Below are 24,845 nucleotides of genomic sequence, written 5' to 3'. Positions count from 1 at the left end.
GAATTTGCAGAAAAAGCAAATTTGTAGAAAAAGCATTGTACAGCTGATCGAGTGATACAAACACTGGCCCTCTGAGGGGAGACAAAAGTTGAGAAGACTTCTTAAGAAAGACCTGCTCTGAGCAGCAGCAGGCAGGTAAGGTGCTTAACAGAGGTAGTCACGGGTCCAGAAGGAAGCCTCGGCTTGCCGCCTTATCCCTTTCATTGCTATCCACCCTTCCATGGGACAACGGATGGGTTCTGATCCTGCTGTCTCACCTACTCTGCCCCTTTCCCCCGTGGAACTGGCTTCGTTACAACCCCAATGTAAGGCTACGGAGCCTTAACTCTCGATGGTATTGAAGAGCAAATATGTGCTAAAACTTCATTAGAGGCGCCTATCTGCGCAAACGATGCCACTAGAGAACTAAGGCGAATTCAACGCGAAGAACCTCGCTTTATATGCGCACATCAGGTGTGTTTAAAAAGGGGCACTCCCTCGCTGTAGGAAGCGCCTCAGCCGCCTCTCGCCCCGCCGCCGCCGCCGGCCTCCCTGCGCAGCGCCAGCCCCCGCCCCGCCCCGCCCCGCCCCGCCCCGCCGGCTCACGTGCGGCAGCGCCGTCAGGTGGTTCGGGTCGTCTGACCGGCGACACCCTACCTTGCTGCCTCCCTGGGCCAATCAGCGCGGCCGACCTCGGTGCTCGCCAATCCGGAGAGGGCTGCCTGGAGTCGGGTTGGGTTGGGCGAGCGGGGAGGGGCTGGCGGCTGGAGGGCGGCAGGCTCGGCGGACATGGCGCTGCAGTTCGGGGCGGCGGGCGCGGCGGGCGCGGCGGAGGAGCCGGCCCTGGTGGGGGGCAGCTTCGGGGCCGCGGACTCGTTCCCGAAAGACTTCGGCTACGGGGAGGAGGAGGAGGAGGCGGAGCTGGAGGGAGGCCCGGGGCCCGGCGGGCCCGGCGGCGGCGCGGGCGGGCCCGGCGGCGGCGCGGGCGGGGCGGACTCCAAGCCCCGGATCCTGCTCATGGGGCTGCGGCGCAGCGGGAAGTCCTCCATCCAGAAGGTGAGGGGCGGCCGCCCCCGCCTCTCCGGCGGCGAGCGCTTTCGGTCTTACGTTGCTCTGTTAGCAACTTCTCCTTTTCCACGCGGGGGTACGTGGCGGAGCTAGAGCGAAGGGCGTCTGCCCCCAGCAGTGCCTCGGATCGTCTGCGTGGGGATGAGGCTGCGTAGCGTAGGTCGTAGCCTCTGCAGCCCTCCATCTTGACACTTGAAAAATAAAAAGCAAAGATGCTGGTGTGAAATTTATCATCAGGTGTTTTCTTACGCATATGAAAACATGGTGCACTTCCGGTGAAAAGAATTGAGCTGTTGAGGGAAAGATGGTGTTTTGCGCTACAGTTTTGCCTTTTAGTCCTTCGAAAGAGACTCCTGCTTTTGTGTCAGCCAAAAGGCAGGCTCTGGTTTACCTCAGTACTCTAGCCCAAACAGTTTTTCTTAATAAAAATAAGACAAAACTGGATGTGCTCAGGTGCAATATAGTTCGGGCAAAGTGTAGCGCTAAGAATGACCTTTGTTTCCCTGATTAACTCTTTTTACGTACAGTCCCTATTATGAAGTTCTCTTGTGATGTTTGTGGGAAGGAGTTGTTAGTGAAATGCAGTGGTTCACGAGCTCTTGACTTAATGGGCCTTGAACCCGCTTCTAATGGAAGCACAGAATCCTTCAGAGCTTTCCTTAAAGGTGTTACACAGAGAAGCCTTTTGTGGATATTGTAATGTAGCAGGTAGGAATCTGCTGCTTTTGGCCATCCTGTGCAGACTACTTACTAATCCACGGACTGCTATACCAGTGGCTTCTGAGCTATAGTGTGATGATGACCTTTATCTTTTGCTGTAGTTGTATCCCTTTCTGTGGACAAAGTTTGCAAAATGTACTGTGTCCATCAGAGAACTCTTTCATCGTGCTAATTTGATATACAACAGGCTGTTGTTGCCTTTTCGTCTCTCTAGTTATCCCTGCGCTATTCAGGCCTAATGCCCCCACTGTATGTGCAGATGCAGTGATTGCATTGAAACTGTTCCTGTAAGCCTCTGGCCACGTGAACGTGACACTTGTTCGCTAACTCTCATTAGAGAACTTACTTTGTCCACAGTTGAAAACGTGAACCCGAAAGAGGTGAAGCTAGGAGGAAGTAGTATCTCCAAATTTCAGCTAGATTCTTGGACTTTACAAGTCATTTTATAGACATAGTTCTTATTTAATTTTTTCTTCTAACGACTGAGGCTGGTAGCATCAGTTATCTGAGTACCAGTTAGAGTAGGTGTATAGGAAGGGAACAGTGTGACACTGAGTATACAGTAAGATGTGGGATTCAGTTGCTGTACAGTTGCAGATCTAGCTTGGGATTTAGAAGCTTGGGATTTTTGTTCCCCAGGAGTTCTTTTGGCTGGTGCCTGAGTGAACTACTATGGGAATAATGTGAGATTCTTCTCTGCAGTATCAAGAAGTTTCTCTTCCTCAACAGCCTCCCAGCTTTTAGATCTGTCAGGTCCAAAAACAGTCAATACCAGACCTGACCTTTCTGTCTGGGGGCTGGCTAGTTGTTGTTCACCTTGTCAGAGACTAGAGGAATGAGCAATAATCACTGTATCAGAAAGAGTATTTGCTTTAGGGGAATCCAGAAACTTGTGAGAAAGCAGTTAATCGCTATCCCATTCCAGTCGTCTACTGGGTGCAGTATTATCAGGAAGCGTTTTACAACAGACAAACTGATGGATGGCCCTGGGGAAGGACTTCTTGCTCTGCTGTGGTCAAGTGGATTTTCGAGGCTGAATATTCAGAAGCAAAGTGAGGTTAGGAGATGATTTTGGGAATGTGACTGTTCCTTCAGTTCATAAAATGTGTTTTTATGTAACTGGACTTAATGTACTTATGTAACAGGAACCTGGAGATAGTTAGGATGGAGTACCTGATTTTGATTTTTGTCTTAACTCAGTCACTAAAGTTGCTGCTCTGCCTTCATAAGAATTATCATCAGTATACTCTTTTCCTTGTTTGTTTTTGGGGGAGGAGGGTATGTGTGGAAAAACCTAAAGCTGCAGCTTGCTTGGAGCTGCTGTATACCTTTCACTCAAACCTGTTTTTCTTTAAAGGTGTTAAAAAAGACTTCACAAATTGAGGGAGAAGGGAGATAGTCAGAACTGGGCAATTATCTAACATCTGTTCTGTAGCAGGCTCTAATGCTCCAGGGAATCTTACAGCAAGATATAATGTAGTGCTCCTTACCTATTGAATTTCTCTAATAACTGCATGTTTTCCTTCCGTGGTCTCCACCTGCTTCCATTCCTGCCCTCCTGCAATGCCTTATTCTCTGCCCCTGCAACCCCTCCTATGGTGGGGGGGTGGGGGGGGTGGATGGAGAACAGCTGAAATTTCTGAGACCGTCTGGTTGATTATGACAGCCTGAGAAATCCCCTAAATTGAAACAAGGATTCTAGAAAGCATAAGAATGACAGAACCATTGTACACCTTACTGCTGTTAGGGAATCCTTTGGATGTTGCTTTCGTTGAAACCTGTGAAGCAGACGTTCGCTTCCAATTAGTAGATTCTCAAAAGAATCTTGCTGCAATACTGTACCTTTTCTCTCTTTCCAGGGACCTCCTCTCTTCTGCCTGAGCAAATTCTGTAATGGACGTCAGGGCAATAGAAATAGTCTTATATTACCTCAAGAAAAAGGGTTTTACAATACCTGGAAAAAAAAGGGAGTTTGAAAACCCATTCTGCGTTTGGACTTATAGGTAAAGGTGCCTATTTTTATGTGCAGAGTGATCCTGTGCTGCAGTGGAGAGGCTGGCTGGTTATGATGGGCAAACTGCCCACTTCAGTTGTACGGGATTTAATTGAGGTATACTTTGTGGTCGTTTGAGACAACTCTCGGAGAAGGATTCTTCCCTACAGGTTTCTTGCGCTGTGAAAATTCCTGGAAAAGCTCTGGCTCTGGTTGTTGCCTCCCTTCTGAGGAAAAGGATATAGCTTTATCAACTATAAGCCAGTTATTTATGTTTGCAGACAAAGTGCCAAAAAAGAGAAACTACCCTAGATTTGTTACTTAGTTCTCAGCGACTTGCAATTCCTGTGTTACCTATTCTTCTTGAAATTTATAGGTGTTGTTATAATGCACCTGATAAAGTGCCTCGCAATGGCAAGGCTGTTTGATCGTGTGCCTTTGTAGTGTGGATGTTGTGGAAATCGTAGCTCTCCCTTGAAGTACAGGATTATTATTTCTCTGGAGGTCTGGAAAATTTTGCATGAATCCAGTCAACATTTCAGCTGGTGTTCTGACTATGGCTGAGCTCTGGTTTGTAAAAACAGGTGCTTGCTTGGGGAGTGCATTCAAAGGTTAATATTGCTGGGGGAGTGAACGTGCCAGTCACCTGATTCACATGGTGGTTCCCAGGGAGGGTAACTACATAAAAATTGAGACAATTATTGATTTAAAAAAAAAAAAAAGAGAGAGAGAGAGAAAAAAGGAGAAAAGTTTGACACTCAAGAAACAAATAAAAAGCCCTAAAAATCTTGCTGATAACAGCAGGTCAAATGTGAACAGGAAATTCACAAGTGTTTAAAAAAATAAATAAATAAATTTGAAAGGGTATATTGCAAAGGGTGCTCAAGCTGAAAGTGAAAATTTCTTAAAGTATGATAAAAGCAGGAAGACTTGCCAGGGAATTGGTGAGATAACTGAATGACAAAGATGTAAAATGAGCACTTGGGAATGGTAAAGCTGTAGCTAAGAAGCTCTACAGATTCTGAAGAGTTTTTCTAGCCTTGTCTGCTCTGTCTGCATCTGCCTACTGTAAACTGCGGGGTTTCAGTATTAGCTGCGTGCTTCCAGTCAGATTCTTCCACAGCCTTTTTTTGCTTTATCAAAGTTGCATAAGCTAGTAAGACCAAGGATAGATATTAGGTGATAAAAATGGAATTCAGTCAAAACTGTGCCGTTTCCCCTATTTAATGTAAAACCAGCTGGGGAATATTCCTCTGAAGAAACACTTTGGGAGGGAGGAGAAAGGGGGATCGTGACGTTGCTTCTCAGGGACTCATCTGCTTTAAACTTGATTCACTACTTCTATCCTGCTCCCTGCAAGTTCCAAAGAAAGAATATTGACTTCCAGAATCCTTTAAAACTGTTCTTTAAACCCTGGGGAATTTCTAGCCCTTGTCATACAGATGGTACCCATCTGAGAACTGTTCGAATTTTTCCATACAACTGTCTTGCTATCTTAAGCCTTGCTCAGATCTTGGGTTCCTCACGTGTTCGCCTCGAGGAGGTGAATTTCTTTCCCCTTGTTCGTAAAAATCTAGTTTGATGTATTACCTTGTAGCTCGCTGAACAATCCATTAACTATGCTGAGGGGTTTGTTTTGTCTTGTCTTGTCTTGTAGTATAGCGTTTCACAAATTGCTGCACTCAATCTCTTTAATGGCTGACTTCTAGAATTGTGTGAAACGTATATTTAAAAAAAAAAAAAAAGGAACCAAGTGCTTCATAAACAGCATCTTGTTTTTTCCTGTCTTAGCATTAAACCGCCTCCCCAGTTAGAGTGACTTCTGTAATATGTGTCTCTTTAGTATAGTATTTGCTCTTTAAGAAGATTGCTTTAATTACAGGCTGTTCTGTTATGGGAATACATACTGGCCTTTGTTCAGGAAAGGGCTAAAATCCCAGCTGAGGTTTCTGAGTACTAAGAATTAGTACATTTATCGTCACTGCAGCTTAACTATTGGACTAGCATGGACACTTTACTCTTCCATTTAGGACACCTGAAGGGAGAGCATCAACAGAGATAATTCATTTGGCAACAGATGGCAAACTGCCTAGTTATTCATATGTCTAAAACTGAAATCTATTATTTTTGTACACTTTACTGTATTTCAGGAGCAGTCTGATTATGTTGTGCCATAACACTCAGTACCAGACTAAAAGCAATTCTAAAAAGCAATTTCTTAAAGCAGTTTCTAGGAATGGAAAGGAACTGTTCTTAAAGCTCGCAGTTGCTGAACATAGCAGATTTATACCTGATGGTAATTGGCTATTATAGCAAAATTTGAAAATACTATGTTAGATTTACAAGGAAAAAAACAGTAAGTGGGTTGTCTTTGTCTTTAGGAGGTAGCATTATTTAGACTTCTAAAAATGTTTAACTGAATTCAGTTGCCTAGTTCTTGTCAACAGTATGTTATTTCCTTAGCTGCTGCAATAAGCTGTCTCTTCACCAACATGAAAAGAATAGGTAGCTGTAGGATAAAGCTGTACACATTAGAATGGACAAACCTTCTTGTAAGATTCAAGTCACAGAGCTTTTATCAATCTCTTCTGTTAAGACAAAGACAAGAATATAATTAGTGTTCTTTTAACAGGTGGTATTCCACAAAATGTCTCCCAATGAGACTCTGTTCTTGGAAAGTACCAACAAGATCTACAAAGATGATATTTCCAACAGTTCATTTGTGAATTTCCAAATATGGGATTTTCCTGGACAGATGGACTTTTTTGATCCAACATTTGATTATGAGATGATCTTCAGAGGAACAGGTGCTCTAATATATGTTATTGATGCCCAGGTAAATACAAATCACTAAGAACAGCAAAGTTTTCTTGTGGCTTTGTGTGTGTGTGAGGAATGATCAGGACACTGATAATTTATATTTTTAGATAAGTTCTTAAAACATCTCTTATGTATGAAAGTGTGCTTTGGCAACCTAACTTTGGGCATGTGATTTAGTTTTGTGAATTGAGCAGGTGCAACACACACTCCCAATCGGGAGAGTGGAAAGGGCCAAGTACTCTGAACTTGTCCCTTTCCACCGAGTAGTGAGAACCTGCTGGGCTAGATAGTCTGAATAATCCCCTCCCTCTTCTAGTGCCTACTACAGAATTCTTTTAATAACAGCACACTTCTGACCTCAGTCTCATGGAACTGGTATCATTAGGTATCTGGCAGCTTCTAATGAACTTAGGAGGGAACTCTGTTGGAGGGTACCTGGTTATTGGGACTGTCTTGATGATCACTGCTGAATTCTGCTGGAGCTGAAGTATAACTTGCCTATAAGGAAAGCTTCTTTAATACCCTGTGGAAATTCATCTTGCGCTGCGAAGCCATAGGGCCTAGTTTTGTACAGCTGAGCCTTATGTTGCTAATGAAACTTAATTTACAGAACAGAACCTAAAACTTGCTGCTTGGATTTCTGATTCTCCAAAGTATTCTTTTCTCCCTTGCTTCCGTTTAGTTACAAAAGAAAAGTGAAGTTCTAGTACTGAATTATTTTATTCTTGTGCAGAATGGAATGGTTATTGGAGCTAAACCCATTTTATTAATTCCTGCCAAAACTGATTTACAGGATGACTACATGGAAGCTTTAACAAAACTCCACACCACAGTTTCTAAAGCCTACAAGGTCAATCCAGAAATGAACTTTGAAGTTTTTATTCATAAAGTTGATGGTTTATCAGATGACCATAAAATAGAAACTCAGAGGGATATTCATCAGAGGGCCAATGATGACCTTACAGATGCTGGGCTTGAAAAACTTCACCTTAGGTGAGTGAGACATTCTGGCATATGTGATCTTACTGTTGCTGATATGTATACCAGCCTAATGGCTCTTAATTATAATAGTGGTTCGGAATAAGGTCTTGTTAGTTTCTTAAGAATGCGCAGACTCTTACTATAAAATACATCATAGAACGTTTGGCCGAGACTCAGCTGTTTAGCTGACTAAAATAAGCCGAGGTAGCGCATCATATTCTAATTAACAGATTTATTCATAAACTCATTGATAGCTCAAGGTCCTTCTTGTATTGCTTTATTGCAGCCTAACAGGCCAAATTTGTACATACGACCTAGAGAGACAGGGAAGAGAGAGGGAAGCTGCCTCTGCCTTCTAGTACTGGCTAGCGCTGACTTCACAGTGTGATTGTTTTTAAAAGCTTAGTCTCTTACTTGATATTCGGCTCATTGCTTATGAAATCTTGTGCTGATAAGTTTAAAACAAGGTACCTCTTTGTTTTTACTGTTGTCTTGAATCTCATAGAGCCTTAAAGTATTGCCAGCATCTCAGTGCTGTGTGAAAAAGTGGAGAGACCAGAACAGGATTTTAAGAAATCTAGTTAAGCATTTAAGTCTTTTGCATTAAGCATTCTGTATGAAAAGTCTGTTGTGAAAATGTGCTTAACTTTCTCTGTCTCTTCTCCCATCTCATGGCGAGGGGAGAATCTGTTTCATAGTTATTCAGCAAAGAGGTTCTTGATGTAGCAACAGCAAAATACATTTGTGATAATGGATCCTGGTTAAAACATCAGGCTCTGAATACTAGAAAAAATAGCTTTGACACTTTATTTCAATTCTGATATATTTTTGAATCTTTTATTCTTTTTTTTTTTCTTTCCCCTCCCCACTCATCTCAGCTTTTATTTGACCAGTATCTATGACCATTCAATATTTGAAGCCTTCAGTAAAGTGGTACAGAAGCTAATTCCACAACTGCCAACACTGGAAAATCTACTAAATATCTTTATATCAGTAAGTGTTAAGCTAACTCTAATCTAACAGAATTCTGAGTGAAACCTTTGGAACAGTAGGGCAAATCCTTCTGCTAAGGAACATTGGGTACATCTGTGTTTGGGAGATTCAGGTGGTATTCTGATATCAGTGTACTCTGCTGGCAACGTTGTCTGTATTTGAAGGTCTTTATCAGAGCTAAATTGTACTGATGCTGCTTTTTCCAGGTTTCTCAAAATACTGACAAAGCATCGTTTGACTAGTTATAACTGTTGACACAGCAGGTTTCTGCCAGCACAGCATACTAATTAATCTGTTAAGGCACTTAATTATGTAATGTAGCTGTGCTGGCAAGAGATTTTTTTTCGTAACATAAATTTGGCCTTAAACCATAGTGTTGATTTGATGTGGCTTGTGAGCTGTTTGCCCTTGTTCCTATAGTGCTTGAGGAGGTTATTTGTGACATACAATTTTGCTGCTTTATGCTTTAAATCAAATAAAATATGAAGCCAGGGACAAGGCTGAAGTAGCCTGTCGTTCGTCTAAGCTATGTTTATGAAGTTGTTGCAGGCACAAGGACAGCACAGAAAAAGGTAGTTGGGATTGATGTGTGGGTCAGAAGCATCGCCCTATGCTACTGTAATGCTTGTTTCCTATGTTGGTAGAGGACTCTAATAACCTAGCCCAGTAGAAAACGGGCATGTTTATGGTACTGAGCAGCAAGAGCATTAGAGAACCAAGCGCGACTTTGATGCCAAAAGGATCAGTGGCATGTCTTCAAGACATTACCTTGGGTACGCTGACTGGCTAGGAAGAAGTGAAAATAAATGCTCCTAGGATATAAACAGAAACTAAGCTTTGCCAGAAATCCATAGCTTGTATGTGATAACTCACTCACTTAACAGTAGAGGGCTTCTGAAATTAGTATGAGCGCATGCACTGTGTCAAAGTGCTCAGTTACAAATGGGATAATACAAATGGTTTGGTGCTCTTCCTTATTCACAAATAATATGATACTCCTCCTGGAGTCATAAGTTTAGAAGCTGACTTTTTTTGCTCTGCATCTCAAGCTACGCAACAGCTGCCTCATATAGAAACTAAACTGCCAAGATACTACGAGTTTGTGTTGACACTTATATTTTACTACTATAAAGTAACTCATCTCTGAGTTTGCTCCATCAGGTAAATGTGACTGTGTACCTCTTTTGGTGTTAATAGAATCACAGAAGGTGAAAACTTCTGAATTTGGGTTCTGGATGTATAGCTAAATGTAACCTTAATTATGATCTGGTAGCCTATAACCTAAAAAGAATTCTAACTAATCCCAAGGTCTGTTTTGTCAAATAGAATGTGATGTTGGTATGTTCTACAGCAACCAGGGCACTGTATCTATAAACTATACACTTTAAATCTTGATGCTCTTTTAAGCCTCTAAGTTGGTTATGTTTAAACCATTACCTGCTTTAAGAATGTGAAAGTGTATGACTTCTACTGAAGATAAAAAATACATTATCTTAAAAATTCATCCAAATTCTTTCTCTTTCTGAAGAATTCAGGCATTGAAAAAGCTTTTCTCTTCGATGTAGTCAGCAAAATCTACATCGCAACAGACAGTTCCCCTGTGGACATGCAGTCATATGAGTTGTGCTGTGACATGATTGATGTAGTGATAGATGTTTCCTGTATATATGGGTAAGTGATGAATACTCTTAGGAAAAAAAGTCCTTAAAACTTGTAGAATAGGTTGCAAACTATGCAAGTGATGTTGGCTTCATCATCCAACAAGATGCTATCAATTGGTCTGTAAAGCACATTCTTTCTGCAAGTAATTAGAAAAAAGCCAACTGATTAGGTAGCTGGATCAAGCGTTCATGATCAGTTTGTTTCCTTCTTCTCCATCCACTCATGTCCTTGGAAAGCCATCTGACATTTCTAAAAGTCAAGTATTTAATGTAAAATGTGAATACTGCTGTGTCACATTTGGCATGGTAGATGTAAGTGTGTTAGTACCTAAAACAATTGGTAACCATAGCTCATTAGTATAACTGGCAACCCCATTGCTCTGTTACTTCCTGCTAACTGGACGGAGTAGCTTTTCCCAGATCAACTCAGTTTTTGTTAACTTTCTCTTCCTCCCTCTGAGGAATGCCCGTAGTGCTTGTTTCTTGCATTTTATGGCTGAATTATACTTCAGTATGGTTTTTGAAGTGGCTCTGGAGAAGTGGTAACTTAATTTTAGAACTGTGCTCATAGCCTGAAAAATACAGTGCTTCTAACAAATTTTTTAGTGTTTAATGGCCTTCTCCTGGATGGTCAACCCAGGGTTGAGTAATTTTTTGTTTTGTCCTGTGTTTTAGAGGAGTGGGTGCCTAGGAGTAGCTCTGCAATGCATCTGTTGCTTCAAAAGTTATTTAACCAACATTAATAATTTGCAGATATGAAGCAGTATCCTAATCTTTACCTGTAAACACAGGCTGCTTTAACTTAACAGGAAAACAGACACCCCACCCCCACCCCCCATACTAGCTGTAAAGTTTGTCCTTTTGTTGTCCTTTTAGCTGCAAGTAGTCATTGTATGGCCCGAAGTGTAAACATTCTAAAAGCAGGAATGTATTGGCTAACCCTTGTCTCTGGAACGGCAACTTTGAATCCTTTCAGGGGGCTTGTTTTGTCCCTGCCACTGCTCTTCCTTTGTGTTCCTATGATACCCAACTGATTAATCTCTTTTCTACTCGCTTCTCTGTCATGCTGTTAGGTATTAGATACAGGGAAGTTTATTTTTTGTAAAGGGCATGCTTAGGTTTCAAACTCTCTCTAAAACTTAGCAACAAGCATTATATTAGACAGAAGGCTTATGGGGGGGGGGAGGAGGACAAAGCAATATTTATTGTATTTTTTTTGTCCCTTTTTCCTATGCAACGCTAGCACTTCTCGTATAAGACTAGCTCTATTAGTCAAAGTTTCAAGTGACCAAACGGGCCAGAGATGATACTGGGACTGCCATCTCCACTGTGATCTCAATTATCAGTATCTTCATAAAGTAAAAGGATGTGGACTAAGGAAGCCTTTGGATTAGTTTACGGAAACTAACTTCACTGAGATGTCACTTTATTAAAATTGCATAAAATTCCTCTGTTAGAATCTTCAAACCAACCATTTGATATCGTACTGTGGTACTGCAAATATAACGAGACAGTGCGTTGCAGTGAATTTTTGGTTTGAAGGTAAACTTCATAACTAATGTACTTTGCTATATCCATTAAGAACGATCAGTGGTAAGCTGGAAACAGTATTGGCTAAATAGCCGCAGCTTTTAGTTTGATATCAAAAGAGTGTATGCTGAGAGCTTGCTCTTAATTATGTTCAGATAAGATATTTTATTCTAGCAAAGGTTTTTTCCTCTGTCGAGGTCTAGCTTTCATTTAATACTGAGAGACTTAAGAGGTGATAATGGTCATACTTATAATAATGAGACCTGCACCACAGGTTTTTCACTTGTTCCCCGTTCAGTATCAGTAATATTCTTCCTGCTGTTTCTCTACTGCATTTAACAGGTATTAAATATTTGTCTCCAAGTTACTTATGCATGCTTTACTAAATGACAGCTTGGGGGTGCTCTAACTCTTTTTTTTCCTTAGGTTAAAGGAAGATGGCACTGGAAGTGCTTATGATAAAGAGTCAATGGCAATTATCAAGCTCAATAACACAACTGTCCTGTACTTAAAGGAAGTAACAAAGTTTCTGGCGTTAGTCTGCATTCTTAGAGAAGAGAGTTTTGAGCGCAAAGGTAAGGACTTCCCTGATTGAATGGCTTTTATGCAATATGTTTTATCAGCTATAAACATTGAATATGATTTTATAAGTCACCTTAGTGTTGTATGACTAAATTTGTTTAATTTTTTTTGGGAAGGGGTTATCCCTTCCTAGGGAGACAGGTAAAAAGAGGTTTTATTTTTATTCATGTGAATCATTGCTTTAATCACTGTCCTCCTGCTATAACATGACTTGTGCCGCTAACCTGGCCTGTGTCACTAGCACCTGCTACAGTAGAATCAACTGAATGGGGTAATGCTTATTTTGTTCTGCTAGACAGCTTTCATATTGTGACTATGACTCTTATTGCTTGTGTCACACTAAAGTAATCTTTTTAACATATGATGGAAGAAATCAACTGAGTAAGCTAGTGCAGCATATGGTAGGTACTTGCAACGGTGTTGAATGCATTCCAGGTTTAACCAGCTATATAGTTGCTTGGACCTAGAGTAGTTAAAAGGGATGGTTGGTCTTGCGAATGTTACAGGGTAGAAATGAAAGCATAGGCCCTAATTTCTAAGTATATGACTTAAATGGGGATAGTGCTTGCCTCGGCATTCACAGACTGTTCAAAAGAGGAAAAGTAAGCGTGTTCTCTCAGTAGCTTTGCTGTATTTGATCTCATGGTTTTTCTTGCCAGTTAGGATATATGCCAGTGTCACAACCAAAAAAAGTGCGCAATTGCGTTCAAGTGACAGTCATGCTGCCGTATCATATTTAACTGCTTCATATGTGTAAAACTGTTTTGGGGGTGGAGTCTTGTGTTGTCTCCCCATCTGCTGTTTAACATATGTGTGTATATACATACCTTGTGTTTCAAATGAGAACCTTGTTTCTAAATAGTGAGAGGGTCCAAGTAAATATTGGCATCAGTAAAACTTGACTCTCTTAAATCTTCTGAATCCTGGTTCATACTGAAGTAAGTAGTGAACCAGCTATTTATTAAATGAAACGTTTTGTTAACTTTTAAGCTCTGTTGATTGTATAAACATGCCAAGCTGAGCCCACTTTTTCCTGTCCCTTTCCCCTCCTCCTTGACAGGTCTGATAGACTACAATTTTCATTGTTTCCGCAAAGCTATTCATGAGGTCTTTGAAGTAGGTGTTGCCTCCCTCAGAACCAGCAACCATCAAGCAGGCACCTCAAATATGAAAGCAGTGACTCACAATGGCACACCTAGGAATGCAGTCTAGAGGAAAATTAAAGACGTGGGACAGACTTTTGTCAGCTCTTCAATCCAATCCAAAGTTATGTTTTTGTGGAACAAGAGAAGAGCAGCCTGAAAGCCTGGAGTAAGTTTCACAGGAGAAGAGCAACACTAACTTTGGAACAGCAGCTTGCAACTCGTGTTGGACAACTGAAACTACTGTAAAAACGCTTCGAGGCCAGTGGAGTTAGAAATGTTGATTTGAAACGAGCTTTATTCCAAGTACGGTGTTTTTGCAGTTCGGAGTCCTATTTTAACAGTCTGGCCGTGACTGAAGGAAAGACTGCCTGGTCAAAGATTACAAATGATTGAGTTGAGTTTAATGTGAAACATTGAATAGTCACTTGCTCAACTTCTTTTTTTTTTTTTTTGCCCTCTGTAGAATATTTTTTTTTTCTTGAGTGTACTCTTTTCTCATGCAAGAAAATTGGTGATGTCAATACTTAGGCTTGTGAAACTCATGCTTTTTGGTTTTGTGAGGCTGGTCTCACAAATCATTCCATACAATTCTTTTTGCTCTCCCCAGTTTGCTCAGAGTATTCTAGTAAAGTCTGTATTTGTTAAGTGGATGCAAGGTAGAGCTCTGTTCTGATGATTCCATGTTTGCTTGGAGGACTGAGCTGAAGCTTCATTTTAAGAAATCTGTGCTTTCAGACAACACTTCTTTGTGCGTCCCTTTCGTTAGTAGGGAAGGAGTAAAACTAGACATGGCCTACCTGCTCTTTTGGCAAAAAAGAGCATGGACTTCTTAAATCCGCATGATTAATTCTAGTCACAAAAAATTGTATGGCTAACTAAACTGAGATATCTGCCATCTGTTGGATTAAATCAACCACTTTCAGCTATTTCTGAATGAAGAAATGACCAAATTACTAACCTGTGATAGAAGATCTCTCTTTACCCTCTGACTGATAATCAAGACGATTCCTAGGAAAATGTTTGAAGGTGTTACCTTTGCATAGCAATTAAATATCAGAGTGCTGCAGCCTACTAATACTGATAATTCAGAGTACATTGAATCCATACTGTGGCAAACAGCTTCTTGCTTGCCACCATGCAATCTGAATAGAATAGCACATTCTGTGATCTTGTGAATGCTGACTGTCATACTATGGGAAGTATATCTGAATTGTTTTCATCTAATTTATTGGTAATATAACTGCAGATGTCACATTGTACATCAGTCTTGTCGAGCAGTAAGCTCAGCTACTGTCCCATACTGATGTTCCCTCTTTTTACCTATCCCTATGTATGTATGGCTGTTGAGAAGCCACTGGACCAACTGACTATATGAGTACCACTGTAAAACACTTCTGTAAGAAGATCTGTAAGTGATAGCTGCAACTGATGTACTTCTGTAGTCAGTTATATCCAGGATCACTTCTATGTTTATAGAATGGATTTTTATTGAACTATGTAAAAATGAATAGCCATGCATTTACATTAGGGTGGGGGCACATACTACGCAAGTGTACTTTTGCTTTGTTTTAAAGATGTTGTGTGATACTCGATACATAAAGGATCTGCTCCAAAAGTTACTCATGTCAGTAGGAGCCTTGGGAATTCAAGTACTGTAGTTCAGGTCTCTAACAGCAGCTGTATTTTTACATCTAGCATTGGCCCCTTTTTTTTGGTAATGGAAGTGCAGTTTTTTATGGAAGCGCTGCTGGCTTGCAAGATCGGGTTTAGTGGCTTGCAAGCTGTATCAGTGTTCAGTTACCTCATGGTGAGAGGAGAAGGAATTGGCAAGATAACAGGAAGTAACAAGTCATTCCCGTTTGTGTGGTGAGTTTTCCATGTTCTGAGTTCATGTGTATGTTCCCCTCTTTCTATCTTCGGTCTCTAAATGATTCTGTGCTAATAAAATTTAAACGAGTAAATAAAATTGTAGCACTGTTGTTTCTGTTGGAGGGCGAAAGAATTCAATAGAAGTCACCAAAATCAGCTTTATGGTTAAACAAATTAGAAAATGTCTGTTCACTGATTTTTAGAAAGAATTTAACTACATGGTTTCTGCATGGGGCTTTAAACAGTTCGATCAAACTTAGCTTTCCTCTTGATTTAAAGCTGATTCTGTATTAAATACTCAGTTTTCAGAAGATGATTTTACATTTTTACAGATTATGAACGATAAAGTGACTTGTTCTCTTGTCTTGAATTCTGAGCACTAGGTTGCATGCTGAAGTTCTGCCTTCTGTTTTTCATAATATTTTTGTTGCCATTGCCTTATGCTTGTAGTCACTAACGGTAAACAGTAGCTTCTCAGAACAGAACTCTTTTCTACTATTACCAGCCAAAAAAAAAAAATCTGAACATTATTAACTCTGAAAGTTAAATTTCGCTCTTGTAAGGAGAAAGATACTACTTTAACTTACTAAATCTAATCTTAAATTTGTATTAATCTGTCAGAAAAGAAGTTAAGTCAGCTGTTGCTGTTCAGGGAGGGTATTACTTGCTGCTGCTTCAGCAAGGCTGTTTTCAGATTGCATTGAAATCTTTATGCTGCTAGGAAGGGAGAAGAAAGGATAGAGGAATTATGCTTTCTTTTTTCCCCCCTTGTGCAGGGACCTATCTCCCCTTCCTTGGCTTACCGGCTGCAGTGAGAAATCCTGTTGGAGGTAAGGGAGGGCAATGGGGCATCTCTCCGAATAAGGGATTGAAGTCCTGAAGAAGGAGGTCAAGGATGTGCTTCAACTTTCCTTGTGTTTTTTTTTTTTTTCCTCTCTCTCTTCCTTTTAACTTAGACGATTACAGCCACAAACAGCAAGAAGCTTGCATTTCTGAGGAAAAAAGGGACAGAGAATGGGAGGGGGAGGGAGGTGGCCAGCCCACGCTCCCTTCGCTAGGTACCTCCCAGAGCTGGCAGAATGAGCCATCTCCCGCCCCGCCCCATCCCGTCCCGTCCCCTGCCCTCCGCCCTCCCGACAACCACGCCATGCGTGCGGCTCAGTTACCTACCGCATCGAAGGGGTTCGAAGCCGCAAGCGTCGGGCTAAAAGGAGCAGTCCCGCTGAGGCTCCTCGCCCCGGCGCCGTTAGCGGTGGCGACAGACGCCTCGTCCGCGCCGAGGGCGCGTAGTCGGCGCTTTCCCGCCTGCTCCCGTCGTTCCCCGCGGCGGCGCAGGCGCAGTGGGCGTCGGGTGCGCGGCACGAGGTGTGGTGGCGCGTGCGGCTGGGGCGTGCCTTGGGGCGTGCCTTGCGGCCCTCCTTGCCTGAGGCGATGCGCGCGCCGCCGGCCGCGGGGCGGTGCCTGGCCTGGCGCGGAGGGATGGGCGCTAAGTTGCCGAAGGGTCGGAGGGTTCCCGCGGGCATCGCGGGGCGAGAGGCGAGGCCTTCGGAGCTGCTGGTTACTCTGAGGACGTACAGCCTGATACGGGTACGTGTGCGGCTTTCTCCTGTTTAAAAACGATTGTGTATTCCGCTTAGCGCAGAGCAGTGCTTTTAGCTTGAGTATACGCTCGCAGTAGATGGCAGCCTTGTAACACGTCTGCGAGAAGTTTTTCTCTTCCCAAAGCCACCTCCTTCACTTTCTGTCTCAGGCAAGTTTCCTCAGGGACAAGCACGCATCGAGCTTTGGCTGCGCAGTCTGACAAATTCATAGGTGCTTACAGGCCTTCTTGAAGACTGTGTCAACCTTTAGAGCATCTGAGAAATACTCTTTTCTGTAAATTTTTCTGGTTTATTAAGTGCTGTTGCTGTGTCCCAGGTCAAATGTTTCTTGCTATTTTTTTCTTGCTTTACGTTGCGTGCTGCTGACCGCTGCTGCCGCCGTGCATATCCCACTGCCTTTCTTCCCCTTTCCCTGGCTTCACTTCTGCTGTGCTTTGTCTTCCTAGTACTGGTTTCTACCTTGAGAGCTGGAAATGGGTAGTAGGAGAGGAATATCTTTTAAAAAACAGCTATGGCAGTGCTTTTTCTGAATGCTGGAGCGTATCTTGACTCAAGTTACGTCTGGCAAAGTCCTTTTATGCTGTCTGGATAAATAAGATTGTCCTCCTGTCAGTTTGTTCGAGTATAGAGTAAATATTCTCTGCTAAAGAGTGACCATGTTAGGATTTTGTTCCTTGGCATTATGCAAGGAGTGTTTTCGCATGCTCTACACCTATTATTATGTTTTCTTATTTTCAGTGCATCTTTTCACCTTGGTTTTGCAACAAAAAGTTTTCCTTTTTAACTTCAACTTTTGTTCTCACAGCACATGTATTAATGGGCTCTCAAAGAGGCGTTACAAAGATGAGGGAGCTAGACTCTTCTTGGTAGTGGCTCGTGGTACAGCAAGGGAAAGTGGCATCAGGCTGTAGCCTGGGAGATCCAGACTGGACGCTAGGGAAAACTTTCTCACTGAGAAGGTGGTGCAGCACTTAAAGTTGGTTACTCAAGGCAGTTACGGGACCTCCATCCTTGGAGGTTTTCAAGCGTCAGCTAGATAAAGCCACAGCTGGCCTGATGTAGTGGTGGCAATAGCCCTGCCTTGAGAGGGAGATCTGCTGGCCTTCAGAGGTTCCTTACAACCTGCATTTCTGTGATGCTGCGAAATATTTCTAACTCTGCTGGTTAAAGAGTATAAGCAACAGATAGAACACAATATTTTGAACAGAATGTGCTGCAAATGAAAAGTGTCATTGAAGAAAGACAGATCAGTGATAAGACCAGCAGAAGTAGACGTATGGTCTGTAACGTACGCTGTATTTAAGAACAGTGAGAAGAATGCTTTTCCTCTCTGTATGGTGGTTTGGTATTATTTTCTAAGGGACTGTGAAATAAGTAAGCAAGTGCTTGGCTGCTGTTAAGAATAAAGCTGCATATTGATGTAAATATTTACAGGATCAGCCAATAAAAGCAGAATAAGGTGTATATCATATTTAATATTATATTTATAAAGGATAGAGCTTGTAACTTTATTGGGAACTGAGCAAGTCTGTCCAGCTTTTCCTGTCAAAGTGGTATACTTGCTGTACTTTTGTCCAGACTTAGTGAACTACTTTCATCCTTTACTGCTCCTGAGTTTCTTAGTCACATGTTGCTGCACTACTTGGACATATGTTCACAAATTAAGACCCCTAAGTGTGAGAAAGAAAGAACCACTAGTTTTCTCATTTTCAGTTAGCCCTAAATTAACCCTAGCTTATTTTCTGGGCATGCTCTGGGTGAAATCCATGCAAAGATGATGATAGTGGTTGTATATCTCCAGGTGTACAGCTTTTTTAATGGTACCTGTACAAAGATGCAGACCTTGTAAAACCAGAAGGTAGAGCCTTATCACAGAGAGGACACTAGATAGCCTAGATATGATTTTATTTTGAATTCATAGGGTTTTTTTTTTTCCAGTTCTAGTCAGGAAATAGATTGTTGTTGAGTACAGAAGTGATGCCTGGTGGGTTTTTTCGTTTGTTTGCTTTTGTTTAAAGCATTATTGTGGTCCTGAACAAAACACATCTGGTGGAAGGTCTCTTTCTACTTTGTAATTTGAAAATCTTTCTTCTTCATATTCTACTCCGATATTTATTTTGAAAGCTATCACTTTTTGGGGCATAAGTAGCTACTATTTTTTGTGATTTACCTTCTAGGTGGTTGTGCTTGGAATGAAATATTAGTTAATGCATTTATAACAGTTAAATATATTCAGCATGAAAAGAAATGTCACTGAAACAGCAACTAATTTAGATGTGCTTTTTAAAAATTCCAATTTCTTTGTTTCACAGAAGAATAGATCAATATGCCTTTGTTTAACAACTGATTTAAAAAACCTGCTATAAAATGAAGTAATGCATCTTATATTGGCTTGAAACTACTCTGATGTTAATGCCCTGGTTTTGTGTCACTTAAGGGCAAATTAGCCTTTCAGCTCCAGTCATGTCTCATTATGTCATTATGTTAGGCACTTACTGTACCTCCACTACTATGCAATTTACATCCAATAAGAACTGTGGCAACACTTTTATCCAGTTCATTAAACTACTAATTTCTTGTTTAAAAAAAAATCTTTTATATCTTCATTTAGAGTGGTGTATTTTTCGTCTTTAACGCTGATTGGGTCCTGCCTGAAATAGTTTTCATGGTATTTTAAAACATAAATGAAGTTACTGTGATTTAATTTGTCAGTGTTTCTATGACAGTATTGATCCCAGAATGAAAATGTGAGTTGTATTTAGAAAAGAAAAAAAAAAATCCTCTCACCGTATACAGTTAGGGATGCTACAAATTGCAAAGAGCTTAGTCTGCTTTAGTGAACAATAGTATCTGCAATACCTCAGCCCTTAGCATTGCATGAGCATTGTCTCTGTTTACCAGGCTGAAGATTTCTGCGTATCACTTGGAAAATATTTCTCTTCTGGGTATTCTTGAACACATATGATGGACTGTTCATAGATGTCAGGATTATGCTAGGACTTCCAGGAATTGTGAGAGTATTCCAAAGAGCGTATGTCTGGATTTGGATTACTTTTGCAGTTATTAGATTGTTTGTGCAGCCTTTTGCAGTTATCTTTCACTTGTTTTCAATGTTAACTGTGCACAGCTGAGGATCTTAACCTGACGACCTCCCTGCTGTGAAAGTTCCCTGCAATGGAGGACAAAACAAATCAGGGTGGGGACAGGGAGACAGAATCTGGAATATGGTCTGTCTTATGTATATTCCTCAGAACTAAGCATGACAGGATGTATTGGAGTGCTTGCTGTTTGGTACTGCTAGCTGTGCCTTTCAAACAAGTTGTATTTTTTCATTTATAGAAGTTGTTAAATAATAGACCCTTTTATATTAGATAGTATAATTAATGCTAATAACTTCCCAGACTTGTCCCAGGTGACAATAGATTGTTCATTATTCCCTGCCTCTGTGCTTACACAGATTGTAATCTCTTTGGATGATCAGATAACATACTAACGTACTATACAATCAAAAGTTGATTGCCGATTATGATACTACAGAGTATGTGACCTAGGAAGTACCAAAGTCACTGGGCTTGTGGCACAGCAGCCTTTTTGTGTAGTTGTATTTGGTCAAAGTCTGGAGGGCCTTGGTCTTAAAAACAGGTCAGTCGGCAGGATCAGAACTATTTTATGGGTACTGTCTTATGGGTACTAACTGTGTACAGCAGGTCTAAGAGGACTCTTGAACATGTTCATCTGGGATCTGTGATGACAACTAATTTGAATAACTTGGAAGCAAATTCTTTAAAATACAGTTCTGTATTGTGGGTGAAAACACAACACATCACAGGTATAAAGAGCGCCAGTTGTAACTCAAGAAGGGTCCTTCCTTGTCCACTCAGCTGAAAACAGGTTCCAGGCTCATGGAGCCTCCTAAAGACTAGTTTACCGCTTTCTCACTTTTACTGATGGTGGAGATAAGGTGCTCAGACTTTTCAAATGACCGAGGTTGCAGTCAGTGAGTGCTACTGGGTATTGAGTAGATACAAGACAAGGCTGCCTAGTTAGGTTATGACTAGCAGATTTGTCTTTGGTAACAAGGAAGTATTACCACGTTCACTGTCCTCACAGATGTGCTAGTGAAAGACTGTTCTGGCTGTCCTCTTCCCTTCTGTCCTTTATGTGTGTTTCTTGAAGAATATTCTAAATTACCTTGCTACCTTTTTAGCTTAGACAATGTCACTGTTTTCAGCAATCAGCTAGGTAAATTGGAACTAATTATTCTGATTTACTCCTCAGACACCTGGTGAGGCAAGTGAAGAAAACAGTCAGGGACCATTCAGAAGGAAAAGGACCAATTAAAAATCAATCTGTATTTAAGCAGGAGCTCAGAAAAATGCTGGAGGCTACAGAGGCATTTGAAGAAAGGAGCGCTTGCACAATGCAGACTAAAGATTTTGAATTGTGACTTTTGTGGAGACTGTTTTCTGTCCAAGGGACGATGGACAGCATTCCAAATACAGGAGCAAACCTTAGCTTCAGAAGAGAAACTTTTCTTTATAAAATCCAGACCTAGAGGTAATGCAGTCCTTTTATTAGGGTTTTTCATCTTTTAGCAATTACAAGCATCTAAAGTTAAATACTTTGCCTTTGTAATAGAATTATCTGAAGGTGAACTAACTGTTCCTCTGAAGTCTTTTACAATTCCCAGGTAGGATTTTGCTTGATAAAATTGAGAATACGTGGCAGATGTGTAAATTAGTTGGTTGTTGATTCTCTAATGTTTATTTTCCATTCCTACACTGAGTGGAGATGCCATTTCAGTCTGTCCACATCTTCCTTGTGACTGATTTCTGGGCCAGAGTTTATGTTGATGATGCATCCCTTCCCGGTCTCCTCCCAAATTTTTTCATGCTGGTAAATGCTTCTTCTTTATTAAAAATATAAAAGGAGAAGGAAAAGAAACATTTGCAACTATAAACCTATATAATTGAGAGGCTGATAATTTGCTTACTGTCCAAAGCAAAGAAAATCTTGCTTCTCCACAGATGCATTCACCCTTCAGAAATTCTGTTGGCCTCTCAAACCATGTGTCACGTGCCATCCCCAAGGTCTCGGACTGATTTTTGTCACCTACCTGTTAGCTGGAACTTACTAGCTAAAAGCATGTTCCCTTGCTAGAACTGTGTGTCGCTCAAAGCCATCCTCTGAGCTGTTGCATTCACTGGTTAGTTCTTGAAATCTCATTTAAAGAACAACCAGGTGCTAGGCCAGCAGTTTTTGACCTGGAAGGTGATCTGATTGGCAGTGATCTTTTTTCGATTTGGCTTTTTTTTTTCCCCCCTCGGTTGATATTTTATACAAATATTGATGTCAATGGCTTCTGGATAATGGCACCATCTACAGCAGGGTTTTTTTATTTAAAGTATAAGCTACAGAGTGCTGGAAGGAGATGTTACCTTTGTGCAGGATGATATGTTTAACAAACAATTATTTTAAAGACAGTATCTTGGTCAAACCTTGTATTTGGGTTTGGTATATGATTTGTAAAAATACTATTCAAAGACTGATATGAGATTTAAAAAAACACAACCAAAGAACCTCTAAAACAGTGCTGCTTATATTGGAAAAAAATTTTTTTTCCCCCTAAAAATAATAATGAGCAACCTCTCTCTGTCTCTTGTCATCCAAGGACAAGGTGTACTCTTTATTAGACTGTCTGCTAAAGGCAGACTTTGTAGCAACCTTTCAGTATCTCATAATCAAAAATCTACCTTTTATGGTTCCTGAGGGAGCTTTAGCTTCTTCCTATTAAAAATGAATAATAAAATTCTAAACTTTCATCATAATGGGGCTTGGAGGAGGTATTTTGCTTTTTATAGCTATACCAATGACTGGAAAGCCAGTTGAAACCATTGCAAAATTAGGAAAGAGGTCATTATTAGAAGACCAGTGAAAAGAAGCTTTCAAAAAGCACTTCTGGATTTAAGTCAAATATTAATTCTTGCTGGTGTCGGTAAGTGGGCCATACATGTTTCATGTCTGAAATGAAACAAAGGGAGGGGGGTGAAATGTTTTAGGTTCATCCATAAATCTAGGGGAATAGGTACGTTAGCATGGACAGTCTGCTGTAGACTTTTTTCATGATCAGTATGCAGTAGGATTAACCCCCCCCCCCCCCGGGCCAAATCCTGAACGTCAGCTCAATATATTTCATGCATATTGTGGAAATGGCAAGAGATGTGAGAGAATTTTGTGTGTATTTGTCCCTATACCATGAAAAATAATTCAGGTACCTGTAATAGATAGAGATAGCTCGCAGTAGTCACAGTGGACTAGCTATGTTAAGAACAATTAGATTTCTGGTAGGATAAAAGAGGGAAAATGAGACCAAGAAATAGGAAATCTCTCAGGAATGAGAGAAAAACATTGTTGATCACCGATTTCTATTGTCACTTTCTCCCCAGGTCTCTTTCTCTGAATCAAAACTCTAGAGAGATTTTTTTTCCTATACTTTCTTCAACTAATAATTTTGGTTTTTTTCTATACGTTTTTTCCTTTCATCTATAACATCTGTTCCAAATCAGCTATGCTAATAGAGCTATTTTAAGCTTTCCCTGTGTCACAGAGATGTGTGACCAGAGTAAACAATGAATATTATCCAGAGTCCTTTTCCCAAGAAACAGTAGTCCCCAAATTTATCCAATTCTCTGATGCATTAAGAAATAGCTGCTTACTATCGTGCTCAGCTTGGAACTCCTGCTCCTATGACTTACTGTGATGGTTTGTGCAACTTATTAGTAATGAACTGCTTGGGGCATTAAAGCTATAAATGCTGTTCTATGATACTGTAGTGAGAAAGCTCATGGCCAGTTAACCGCCTTCTTATGCTGTTTTGTTTTGCACCAGAGCCAATTCTGGAGAAGGAAATGATGAGTACAGTAATGCAGTTAAGCTTAATAGAACTGACATCTTCATCTCTAATTATGGATATGTGCTTCTGCTTTTTTTTTTTTTTTTTAAATTCAGTCACAGATTCTTTTGATAATGATGTAAGGTCTGATTGAGTAAGGCCTTTAGTAGGTCTTGGTCGGTGTTGTGCCAAAACTTTACCTATTTTGAATTCTCTTAATCATTCTCAGTTTTAAGAAGATAAAGCTAAAATAATGTACTTATATTGCATATTCTTTATATATTACTTGTTTTAGTTGGTGTCTGGAGAAATTGAAAATATAATTTTGAACCCTTATTTTTCTGCCTTACTCAGATTTTTTTTCCTGTGTGTGTTGGGACATTTTTCTGGAAAAGTAGTCCAGACTTTTCAGAATGGTTAATTTACAAATTAAATTTACATTTGTAGACGCCAGGCAAATGCAAGAAATTGTCAATGAAAGTGATTTTGATGATAGGCATTGTTTGGTATGTATGAAGAAACACTATTGATAATAACATAGGATTTAAATAATTCATTTGTTCTCTTTGAAAAAGTTTGCATGACCGTATTTTATCTGCTCTAAATTTCTCAATGTCATTTTCAACCAAACGCTTATTGTTCTGCCTTGTGCTCTTGAGCTGCTGGTTTTTTTTTTTTCCTAGTATGGTTGTTTTTAAAATGACAAACATTAAATAGATTTGTGTTCATGTTACAGCTGGCTTTAAACTACTGCACTGTGGTCTATCTCAGATTTTCAGATGTAGTGGTGATTCGGAGACAATCATTGCACTTGGCCCCTTATTGCGTTAACTCTGTTATAAGTATTCCTATTTTTGGCAGTGCTTTTATAAAGCATTTAAGGTGTTCATGCCTGAACTACAGGGCTTCACAGGATTTTTTCCTTTTTATTTAAATACTGTAGAAATAAAGCCCTTCCCACATATTTACTTTTGCCTTCAATTAGTGAGAGGAATGATCTCACCTAAGTAG

At 40.6% G+C, this 24,845-nt stretch overlaps 1 protein-coding gene across 1 annotated transcript; it reads left to right on the top strand.

Annotated features, from left to right (window-relative positions):
* The first annotated feature begins 746 nt into the window (after positions 1-746).
* RRAGC (Ras related GTP binding C) lies at positions 747-14,204 on the top strand. The gene is made up of 7 exons (XM_068917280.1): positions 747-1,035; positions 6,393-6,596; positions 7,374-7,573; positions 8,440-8,554; positions 10,083-10,225; positions 12,172-12,320; positions 13,388-14,204. The coding sequence occupies exons 1-7, from the start codon at positions 769-771 to the stop codon at positions 13,537-13,539; spliced, it is 1,230 nt and encodes a 409-aa protein (XP_068773381.1). The 5' UTR covers positions 747-768; the 3' UTR covers positions 13,540-14,204.
* Positions 14,205-24,845: the final 10,641 nt, after the last annotated feature.

This window comes from Struthio camelus, chromosome 23 (assembly GCF_040807025.1).
Source record: "Struthio camelus isolate bStrCam1 chromosome 23, bStrCam1.hap1, whole genome shotgun sequence".
NCBI lineage: Eukaryota > Metazoa > Chordata > Aves > Struthioniformes > Struthionidae > Struthio > Struthio camelus.
Note: the sequence above shows the minus strand (reverse complement) of the source record. Positions and strands in the feature narration are given on the sequence as shown.

Coding starts and splice junctions, on each gene's coding strand:
- RRAGC (XM_068917280.1), top strand. CDS start 769: ATGGCGCTGCAGTTCGGGGCGGCGGGCGCGGCGGGCGCGGCGGAGGAG. Junction 6,597..7,373: donor TATATGTTATTGATGCCCAG/GTAAATACAAAT, acceptor ACTGATTTACAG/GATGACTACATGGAAGCTTT. Junction 12,321..13,387: donor AGAGAGTTTTGAGCGCAAAG/GTAAGGACTTCC, acceptor CCTCCTTGACAG/GTCTGATAGACTACAATTTT.